Genomic DNA, 12,317 nt, shown 5'->3' with positions numbered 1-12,317 from the left:
CTCCTGATAACCTTTCTGTCTTGTCTCCTCAGTCTCGCTTCTCTGCCCCTCCTCGTGTTGCTGTCAGCAGCGCCGGAATCACCCGGGACGAGTTTCTGCTTCGCTTGTCAGAGGAAGCCTTCGATTCTGTGCTCAGCGTCAACCTCAAGGTAATCTGACAGGCTCCATTACACTTCTGACAGCCTCATTTATCAAATGAGAATTGTCTGCAAATAGTCCAATTCAGGGTTATGTTCTAAGTAATTTTCCAATGCATGTTTGGTGGCTTTGAAGCAACACAGACAGTCCTTCTTGCAAACGCTGGTAAACTACACTCACCGGCCACTTTATTAGGTACAACTGTTCAATTACTTGGTAACACAAATTGCTAATCAGCCAATCACATGGCAGCAACTCAGTGCATTTATGCATCTAGACGTCGTAATGATGACTTGCTGAAGTTCAAACTGAGCATCAGAATGACAAGGAAAGAGGATTGAAGTGACTTTGAAGGTGGCATGGTTGTTGGTGCCAAACGGACTGGTCTGAGTATTTCAAAAACTGCTGATCTACTGGGGTTTTCACACACAACCATCTCTAGGGTTTACAATGAATGGTCTGAAAAGGAGAAAATATCCAGTGAGTGGCAGTTGTGTGGAGGAAAATGCCTTGTTGATGTCAGAGGAGAATGGGCAGACTTGTTCCAGGTGATAGAAAGGCAACAGTAACTCAAATAACCACTCGTTACAGCTAAGATATGCAGAATACCATCTCTGAATGCACAAAGCATCAAACCTTTAACCTCCCTGGCGGTATGATTCTGTCAGGAATTCTGTTCCAAAAGCGGTACAATTCTTTTCATGGAAATTTGGCGTTATGTATTATAGGCCTACAATTCTTAGTAATTACTGACTTAAACCTGACCAAAACAAGTCTCTAGTAGACATCCCAGATGTGATAAATTTGAAACACAAACAAGTGAATTATAATCGAATCAATAATATTATTTTATAATTTAATATATAATATATATAATAAAATTATATTATTGATTAGATTATAATTCATGAGCTATATATTATATATATATGTGTGTGTGTGTATATAGATATATATATATATATATATATATATATATATATATATGTGTGTGTGTATATATATATATATAACGTATGAATTATAATCAAATCAATAATATAATTTTATATATATATATATATATATATATATATGTGTGTGTGTGTGTGTGTGTATAGGTATATATATATATATATATATATATGTATATATATATATATATATACATATAAATATATATATATATGTATATATATATATATATATATATATATATATATTTGCATATATATATATATATATATATATATATATATGCATATATATATGCATATATATATATATATATATATATATATATATGCATATATATATATATATATATATATATATATATATATATATATATATATATATATATATATATGCATATGCATATATATATATATATATATAATATATATATATATATATATATGCATATATATAATATAAAATGTGTTATGTGCAACTTTTTTTTTTTTTTTGAATTTCCCTCTCTAGTTCCGCTCCCATGCAGCATTGCTGCTGCAGGGAACGGAACTAGGAAGTCCTCCTACCGACAGACGAGCGGCGGAGATCTCGCTGGCGGTCACAGCAATGAGAGCTCATCGCTGGATCGCCAGGATAAGGTAAGAGAAGCTCCGCTGCGCTCTCTGCACGCTCTGCCCATTGACCCCGAGCGTGACTCGGGGATACCGCTAATAGCAGAAAATTCCTACCCCGAGTCACGCTCGGGTTTACCGCTAAGGCGGTTAAAGCAGATGGGCTACAGCAGCAGAAGACCACACCGGGTGCCACTCCTGTCAGCTAAGAACAAGAAACTGAGGCTACAATTTGCACAGGATCACCAAAATTGGACAATAGAAGATTGGAAAAACAATTCATGGTCTGATGACTCTCGATTTCAGCTGCGACATTCAGATGGTTGGGGCAGAATTTGGTGTAAACAACATGAAAGCATGGATCCATCTTGCCTTGTATTAATGGTTCAGGCTGGTGGTGGTGGTGTAATGGCGTGGGGGATATTTTCTTGGCACACTTTGGGCCCCTTAGTATCAACTGAGCATCGTTTAAACACCACAACCGACCTGAGTATTCTTTTTTGTAAATTAGTTTATTGAAACAGAAAAAGGCATAAGACAAGTCACATGAGAAATACAGTGATCAGGTCCAATATAAAACAAGGTACACAACTCTCAGTCTACATATCCAGCATGAAATAACAGAATAACAACATATTGGAACGTGAGGACGGATATAACACGACAACCCAGTATAATTACAGCTACCCCTGAGAACATAGCACAGAAAGAGATATGGAACCCAGTGTGTACCAAGGAGCCCAATGACCATGTTGGGGCAATCCACCGGCATCTAACATATGGCCGGCACCAGGTGCACGGGGGGCCCCGCCTCGACAGCCACCAAATCGCTCCTCAGGCACAGGGGGAACTGGTGTCAGTATGTCCGACTGGGAGCAGAACATGGATCAAACAGACAACTAGGGAATTATGCCTGGTAGAACAAACCAAAAATAGAGGAAACAGCGAAGGAGGAAAAAAAAAGAGAAAAGAAAGGGGGGGGGGGGACCGCGCGGCCCCCGGGCCACCCACATCATCAGAGCAGCAAGTCACGGTATTCCGCAGTAAATGTAAATTCGTGCCAGTAGTACCAGCGCTTCGAAAATTTCTCTCTGGTTCCCCGCTCCATTGCCATCAGGTCTTCCATTTCATTGATGCATTTAACTTTACGGAGCCACATGGCTACAGTTGGGGGCTGAGCCTGCTTCCAGAGGGGGGGATGCAACTTTTCGCTGCCGTGAGCAACAACAGCAGAATGGATTTCCGATAGGACGCCCTTGGGAACTCATGATGGTGGAGAAGGAAAAGAGCAGGGTCCAGCAATAAAGAATGGTCCGTGAATTTCTCGGCGATGGTGCGTACCAATGCCCAGAAAGGCCGCAGCAGCTCACACGACCAGAAAATATGAAGGTACGTCCCCTCCTCCTTCCCACATCGCCAGCAAGTGTCAGCACAGGTCGGGAACATCAGACTCAGCCTTACCGGGGTGTAATGCCACCGAGTCAGGCATTTGTACCCCACTTCCTGGTAACGTGAGCAGAGCGAAGTCTTATACGCGAAAAACAGTAGGCGTTCGACATGTTGATCGGTGAAGGTCAGGCCGAGATCCCGCTCCCAGCGTGCAATGTAGGGGGGTCGAAATGGTGCCTCGGGAGAGACCAGAGCCCTGTACAGCAGGGAAATAGTGTGTCGTAAAAGGAGACGGGACAGAGCAAAGATCTTCAAAATAGGTGAGACGTTTGGTAAACAGAGGAGCCGCAGGCAGAGACTGCAAAAAATGAGAAAGTTGGACCTGCTGCCAGAAGGTCAACGTAGAGAAGGCGGCGTCCGAGTGAAGGAGAGACCTAGGGACCCATGCCCCGGCACCACAAAATGACGGGCCTGGCCAAATCTGGCCTCCCTCAGGGACCGAAATCCCGGATGGAATATCCCCGGCGGAAAATCAGGCCTGTCAACCACCGGGAGAAGTGGGGACGGCAGAGTAGCCAGTTGGCCTCCGTGACACAACCGCCTACCGACCCGCAAAGTAGGGCCAATGGTCGGGTGGTCAGACAGTTCCCTAGGAAAGGGGGAAGGAGTCCACAAAGAGGACTCAGGGGGGGTCCCCACCGAGTGCCTCTCCAACCGCACCCACTGCTTCAGGGGGCCATGGCGGTACCAGTCAAGGATACGGGACAGGTGGCACGCCTCATAATAGGCCACGGCATCCGGTAGAGCCATGCCGCCGCTCAATTTAGGCATGCACAGGATGCGTAAGGCCAGCCTTGGGGGACCCCTATGCCACAGAAACTCCCAGAATAGTCTGTTCACCTTCCGAAGGAAGGAAGACGGGACGGCCACCGGCAAAGCCTGGAACACATATAGTAAGCGGGGCATCACATTCATTTTTATGATATTGCAACGCCCGAACCACGAAAACCTGCCACCGTGCCAGTCATCGAGATCTTTCTTAATCCGTGCCAGTACGACCTGAGTATTCTTGCTGACCATGTCCATCCCTTTATGACTACAGTGTCCCCATCTTCTGATGGCTCCTTCCAGCAGGATAATGCAGAAATACAAAAGCTCAAATCATCTCACCACTGGTTTCTTCACCATGACAATGAGGTCACTGTGCTCCGATGACCTCCACACTCACTACATCTCATCCAATAGAGCACCTTTGGGATGTGGTGGAACTAGAGATTTGCATCATGGATGTGCAGCTGACAAATCTGCAGCAACTGCATGATGCGATCATGTCACTATGGACCAAAATCTCTGAGGCATGTTTCCAACACCTTGCTGAATCTATGCCACGAAGAATGAAGGCAGTTCTGAAGGCAAAAAGGGGTCCAACCTGGCACTAGCCATGTGTATCTAATAAAGTGGCCAGAGGGTGTATATTTACAGTATCTCACAAAAGTGAGTACACCCCTTTACATTTTTGGAAATATTTTATTCTATCTTTTCATGTGACAACACTGAAGAAATGACACTTTGCTACAACGTAAAGTAGTGAGTGTACAGCTTGTATAACAGTGTAAATTTGCTGTCCCCTCAAAATAACTCAACACACAGCCATTAATGTCTAAACCGCTGGCAACAAAAGTGAGTACACCCCAAAGTGAAAGTGTCTAAATTGGGCCCAATTAACCATTTTCACTCCCCAGGGTCATGTGACTCGTTGGTGTGAATGGGGAGCAGGTGTGTTAAATTTGGTGCTATCGCTCTCACTCTCGCTCTCTCATACTGGTCACTGAAAGTTCAACATGGCACCTCATGGCAAAGAACTCTCTGAGGATCTGAAAAAAAGAATTGTTGCTATACATAAAGATGGCCTAGGCTATAAGAAGATTGCCCAGACCCTGAAACTGAGCTGCAGCACGGTGGCCAAGACCATACAGCAGTTTAACAGGACAGGTTCTACTCAGAACAGGCCTCGCCATGGTCGACCAAAGAAGTTGAGTACACGTGCTCAGCGTCATATCCAGAGGTTGTCTTTGGGAAATAGACGTATGAGTGCTGCCAGCTTTGCTGCAGAGGTTGAAGGGGTGGGGGGGGTCAGCCTGTCAGTGCTCAGACCATACCCCGCAAACTGCATCAAATTGGTCTGCATGGCTGTCGTCCCGTAAGGAAGCCTCTTCTAAAGATGATGCACAAGAAAGCCCTCAAACAGTTTGCTAAAGACAAGCAGACTAAGGACATGGATTACTGGAACCATGTCCTGTGGTCTGATGAGACCAAGGTAAACTCATTTGGTTCAAATGGTGTCAAGCGTGTGTGGTGGCAACCAGGTGAGGAGTACAAAGACAAGTGTGTCTTGCCTACAGTCAAGCATGGTGGTGGGAGTGTCATGGTCTGGGGCTGCATGAGTGCTGCTGGCACTGAGGAGCTATAGTTCATTTATGGAACCATGAATGCCAACATGTACTGTGACATACTGAAGCAGAGGATGATCCTCTCCCTTCAGAGACTGGGCTGCAGGGCAGTATTCCAACATAACGACCCCAAATACACCTCCAAGACAACCACTGCCTTGCTAAAGAAGCTGAGGGTAAAGGTGACTGGCCAAGCATGTCTCCAGACCTAAACCCTATTGAGTGTAGCAGTATTTCCAGGTCTGGTGCCTGATGTGGGTCTGCCATTGTTACCGGTAACACCTTCAACACATTTGAGTTGTGACCCCAGGGGTGAGAGCTGAGACAATGACCATTCCGGCATCTTTGGTTTGTTTGTTTTATTGTATTTAGGGGATGGGAGAAGGGAATGAGTGGGATACTCCTCTGGCTCAACTAGGTACACTTGAAGAAAAATGCCTGTTGGGCGCTGTATTGACGCCAGCTGAATGCCCACCAGTGCTTCCTGACACTTAGATGTTAGACAAAGATACTGTAGTACTGAAACTGTGCTGGAACCTCGACTTTAACTCAGAAGATCCAGGACTGTAGAACACTTGACTCCTGACACGGCTTTAGCTCAAAAGTCACTGAACATCTCCCTCCAGCCCTGCACTGGCTGAGGTAGCTCTGTGTAGATACTTGTGCTGCTGCAACTCTTAACATTGTACACTTCACACTGTACACTGACTCTTCAGGGCCCAAACTGCTGGCGCCCCCTTTTACACTTCAGGGTCCTCGCCCTAGGTACCCCCTCTAACACTTCAGGGTCCTCTCGCTAGGTACCCCCTTTACAACTAGCTGACACTGGATCCTAGAACCTTCTCCGGAGCAGTCCCCTCTGACACTAGGCAGACCCCCAGGGGCAGTCCACAGTACTCAAGACCTTTGTAGGCTTTCCTGGAACTGGACCACTCTCTCTCTCCACTGGTTCTCGGCACACCGGATCCCCTCTGCAGCTCAGCTTCACACTCTTTGGATTCCCAGGCCGCCACCCGGGACACCCGCTTCCTCTGACAGGAGGAGAGACAGCCGTACTCTCCCTCCTGGGACTCTGCTTCCCGCCAAAGACGCTGCGTCATGCGTTCCCTTCAAACTTATACCCACTCCCAGAATCCTCTGCGGCAGAATCTGCCTTCTGGGGTAGATACAAGCCTGACTGAGCCACTGATTGGGTTTCCTCCACTGCCCTATGAGAATCCTCTCACAGAGCCAGTGGGGAGACTCCCCCCTCAGTAACCTCACCTGGGGGACATGACAGTCCAGCTGGAGCCTTTTTTAAACCAATCTACTGAGCTGGCCAGAACCACCTCTGGAGGGAGTCTACTCCACATTTTCACAGCTCTTACGGTGAAGAAACCTTTCCATATTTGGAGATTAAATCTTTTTTTTCTCCACACGTAAAGAGTTGACCTTAAAGTGAACAACTCAACACCAAGTTCACTATATGGATCCCTTATGTATTTATACATGTTGATCATATTCCCCTTATTCTCCTCTTCTCAAGGCAGAATAAATTTAGTTCCTCTAATCCACAGGTGGCAAACACAAGGCCCCCGGGCCGAATCCAGCCCGCCAGGCATTGTCGTGTGGCCCGTGCAGCGGCCGTCACCTCCTGTTCTCACCAGCTGTTTTCCGCTGATACGGAACAAGTCTCCTTGCCAACCGCAGTAAACACTTCCTGCTCCCTCCTCTTCAGTCTCCCCAGCGGCGCCGGCTGCGTGAGTAGCTGAACGCATGCGCTGTTCCGGTATAGCCTGTCAGCCCAGGAGCCGTCAGGTACATCTGCCAGCATGTGTTCTAATCGACATCCAGCAGCTGCATCTTGAGGGCGGGCTTTTAAAGAACTTGTAGCAGTAGTGGCCATGAAAGCATTCTTGTACATGCCATCTTACCTCAGGTACAAAGATTACAGATGTGAGGTTTGCTTTTTGAAGGTGTGTAGAAAGATGTGTTTGAAGGCGGAGAGATTGGGGCAGAGAGCTGAGTGCAGGGATCAGAACCCAGGAAGAGGGGTGGAAATAAGAGGTTGCCCATTATGTACAGCGCACCCCTGAATCCCTACCCTGAGTACATATGGCACCCCTGAATCCCTGCCCTGAGTACATAGGGCAACCCTGAATCCCTGCCCTCTGTATGTAGCGCACCCCTGAATCCCTGCCCTGAGTACATAGGGCACCCCTGAATCCCTGCCCTGAGTACATAGGGCACCCTGAATCCCTGCCCTCTGTATGTTGCGCACCTCTAAACCCTGCACTCTATACGTAACGCACCCCGACTCCCTGCACTCTATACATAGTGCACCCTTTACTTCCTGCACTCCATATGTAGAGCACCCGTGAATCCTGCTCTTTGTACGCAGAACACCTCTAAACCCTGCTCTCTATATGTAGCGGACTCCTGAACCCTGCCCTCTATATGTAGCACACCCCGACTCCCTGCACTCTGTACATAGCGCACCCCTGAACCCTGTTCTCTGTATGTAGCGCACTCCTCAACCCTGCTCTCTATATGTAGCTCACCCCGACTCCCTGCACTCTGTACATAGTGCACCCCTGAACCCTGCTCTCTGTATGTAACGTAATCCTGAACTCTGCACTCTGTTCATAGTGTGCCCCAGATACAACTGGCCCTTTGAGGGCAAGCACGATGAAATTGAGTTTGATACCCCTGCTCTAATCTTTCCTCATAGCTGAGCTCCTCCATGCCTCTTATCAGTTTGGTTGCGGCAAATATATTAATTCCTCTGCATCAAAATCATTTATTTGACAAGCGCTGCACCAAGATAAGATGTCATGTGCGACAACTCGCATTTCTCAACATCCGCCTTTGGCTCACTATGCTTTAGGTATAAGATGACATTCAGAAGATTTGTCTGCCATATGATATATTTTTGTTGAGTGATAGTGACCTAAACATTAGGGCTGCACAATATTGAAAAAAAAAAGTATATTGCGATATTTTTTTTCCCAACGATATATATTGCGATATTGAGAGCCATGTTAATGTAGGGCAGTACTGCAGCCTTCTGATTGTACCATACAGGGTTAATGTAGGGAAGTAGTGCAGCCTTCTGATTGTACCATACAGGCCAGGGTTAATGTTAATGTAGGAAGGGAAGTATCACAGCAGGTTAAGAAGACAGTGTGGTGGAAGGCAGAGAAGTCAGGACTCACAGTGAGTAGAAGAACACAGCCTGATATCCGTCCCCTGACATGTTCAGTCTGCCCTGGAGATAGTTCTCCTGACTGAGCGGTGAGCGCCTTGATCAGCGGCACAGTGAACCAATCACGTGTGCCTGCGCCGTGAGCAGCGGCACAGCGAACCAATCACCCGTGCTCTTTACCACGTGATCAGCTGTGTCCAATCGCAGCTGTTCATGGATGTAAACAGAAACCGGTTATCAGCACTCCTTTCCTCAGGCTGACAGCCTAAGGGGAGGGGAAGAATGCCGATAACCGGCTTGTGTAAAAGGGACGTGTACACTCATAATCAGGGCATTCATTATCAGTGCAGGCCCAACAGTGCCCACCAGTGCTGCCAATCAGTAACTACCAGTGCTGCAATGCAGTGCCCATCAGTGCCCATCAGTGCAGCCTCATCAGTGCCCATCAGTGATGGAGAAAAATTGCCTGTTTACAAAATTTTATAACAACCTATGAAAAGTGGTTTTGTTTTTTTTCAAAGTTTTCGGTCTCAAGGCCCCTTTCACATGATTGGACTGATCGGGTGTAAGATCCTGGTACTTTCAGTACCTTTCTAGCCTCTTACTTCCGCATTGCGTTCCACCATTCAGGTAAGTGGAACGCATATAGCTGCATGTCTCTTTAACATCTCATGACGTCATCACTAGGCGCCGCTCTGAGCGGCTATTTCAACCGATGCTGTGCACTCACAAGGTGTTCGTGCAACCGCTCGTTATACATCCCTGTCTGACGCTGCCGAATCCTCCAGCTATCTTCCTATACCTGGATTGACCGGAGCCTCGCTACCTGATCCTTTACCTCGCTACCTGATCCTTTACTTCGCTTACCCGCTAGTGATAAGTACCCCGCAGGGGATCCCTTCCTATCAAGTCACATGCTATCTATTCTTGCATATTAAGAACTGTTGCTAAACTCTAGGATATATGCACTACAATATCTATCACCTGCATCGTTACCTAGATTGCTAGCTCTTGAGCCTACTACCACCTGTAACTTATATCCTTGCATTAACTTAGCATCTCCTGTACACTTCATCTGCTATCCCCTGCCACCTGTTACTTGTACATGATTGCTAACCCTCCTGCATACTATCTATCACCATCTGCTATCGCTCCTGCAACATTACTACCTGAGTGCCTATCATTAATTGCTATCACTACTCAAGCCTATTCCTTCAGTATATCACCTCAATACTATTGCATAGATATCTATCACTCCAGCAACATCTTATCTGAGTGTTTGTGTATGTGCATACTGAAGCGGGCTGAGCCACTATGATGAGTCAGGAGAGTTGGATAAGGTGATTCAACACATCTCTACAAGACTACTGAGTGGAAATTTTGCAGCTGCAAATCCAGTTCACTTAATCAAACCCCAGAGCGTTACAGATTGCACAAACCCCAGAAAAAATGGATTCAGCAGAATTAGCCACTCGTGTGATGCACCTAACACAAAAGGTAGATGCATTAATTGTTTCTCTTACCGAAGTGCAAAAAGAAAATCAGACTTTAAGACAGCAGATAGCCCGTGTATCACAGCTCACTGCTGCTCAACCCCGTGAGCCCAAAATAAACCCTCCACAAGTGTTTACAGGTGATCGGAAAAAATTTAGTGAATTTAAAAACGCATGTCAATTGCTTTTTAATTTAAAACCTCGTACTTACAATACAGACCAAATTAAAGTCTGCACCACTATCTCATATATGTCAGGTGATCCACGGGCTTGGGCAGACTCTCTCTTTGAGAAAAATGACCCTCTTCTCAACTCCTATCCTGCGTTCCTAGCAGAACTCTCTAGCCTGTATGAAGACCCAAATAGGCAGAGTACTGCTGACAGCCAATTGAGGGCTTTAAAACAGGGAAGGAGACCTGTTGAAGACTTCGTAGCAGAGTTCAAGAGATGGACCCTTGATTCAGTGTGGAATGATGCATCTCTGCGAACCCAGTTCAGGCTCGGGTTATCCGAAGCCGTTAAAGACGAGCTCGCCCGAGCGGATTTACCTGGCACTTTGGATGCCTTAATACAACTCAGTATCAATATTGACAGACGTTTACGAGAAAGGAAGGCTGAGAAAATGGGAGTACCATTACCCAATCCTTCTCGGTTTTTGTCCTTTGACCCTACTCCTATGGAGGTAGGAATCATACGCCAACCATTATCGTCTGTTGAACGAGCCAGGAGAAAATCTCAAAATCTCTGCATGTATTGCGCTTCCGCTGATCATCTGATAAGCGTCTGTCCCCTTGTCCGCAAAAAAGAGGGTGAGTGTTCACATGTATTACTGGCGGGATTAACAACTTCTTTTTCTAATCCTTATCTTTTCATTCATTTGATCTTACAGTGGGACCAAAATAGAATCACTACCAAGGCTATGATCGACACAGGATCTTGTGGGAACTACATTGATACTAGTTTTGTTGCTTTGAATAAAATACCTATTATTTCAAAACCTATTCCTGTCTCTGTTAGTTTAATTAACGGTATTCCGTTATCTTCTGGTCCAATTACCAATCAGACACAAGCACTTCTTGTTACTACTAACGAGTCTCATGTTGAGACCACCTCCTTTGATGTATTACCTTCACCACATTTTCCCATTATTTTGGGGCTTCCCTGGTTACACATACATCAACCAAACATTGATTGGAAAACGCGGACACTAACCTTCCCCTCTCACTATTGCGAGACCACGTGTAACCTCCAATCTTATAAAAAAATCCTGTCCATGGTGTCAGATGAAATCACACCACCACCATGCTATCAGGATCTATCTGAAGTCTTCCTTGAGAAAAATGCTCAAGTATCGCCTCCCCATAGGGACTATGATTGTTCTATTGATCTACTCCCTAATAGTAAACTACCTTTCGGACATGTTTATCCTCTATCTCAGGATGAACTTTCTCATCTTAAGGAATACTTGGATGAGAATTTAGCGAAAGGGTTTATTAGACCCTCTACTTCTTCCACAGCTGCAGGGCTTTTCTTTGTCCGCAATAAGGATCTAAGTCTCAGGCCTATCATTGACTATAGGCAGTTAAATACTATCACAATAAAGGATCGCTATCCTTTACCTCTCATTCCGGAACTCATTGAACAAGTGCGTGGAGCCACCTACTTTTCGAAGTTGGACCTAAAAGGGGCATACAATCTCATCCGTATCCGTAATGGGGATGAGTGGAAGACGGCATTCAGAACTAGATACGGACTATTCGAATATCTAGTGATGCCCTTTGGATTGTGTAATGCTCCCGCAGCATTCCAGCGGTTTATAAATGACATCTTCAGAGACCTACTCGATGTTTGTGTTGTAGTATATCTGGATGATATACTCATTTACTCTCAATCCTTGTCTGAACATGTAAGACATGTAAGACTTGTGTTGTCCAGATTACTCGCACACAATTTATATGTAAAGCTGAAGAAATGCCTATTTCATAAGGAAGAAGTATTATTCCTAGGATACATCATATCAAAGAATGGCATCAAGATGGATATGAGCAAGATATCGTGTATTCTGGATTGGCCTGTACCAACAACTCGTAAGGCATTA

At 45.7% G+C, this 12,317-nt stretch overlaps 1 protein-coding gene across 1 annotated transcript in view; it reads left to right on the top strand.

Moving 5' to 3' along the window:
• LOC309560970 ((3R)-3-hydroxyacyl-CoA dehydrogenase-like) overlaps positions 1–12,317 on the top strand; it is a gene marked incomplete at its 5' end in the record, with an annotated part of 38,502 nt that overhangs the window by 9,124 nt on the left and 17,061 nt on the right. The window contains one exon of the mRNA XM_082264673.1: positions 33–149. Within this exon, the coding sequence (XP_082120799.1) occupies positions 33–149 (117 nt within the window). The remainder of the gene's footprint in view (positions 1–32; positions 150–12,317) is intronic.

This window comes from Pelophylax lessonae (assembly GCF_965119305.1).
Source record: "Pelophylax lessonae genome assembly, chromosome: 7".
Classification (NCBI taxonomy): Eukaryota; Metazoa; Chordata; class Amphibia; order Anura; family Ranidae; genus Pelophylax; species Pelophylax lessonae.
This window is presented reverse-complemented; position numbering and strand designations above follow the sequence as displayed.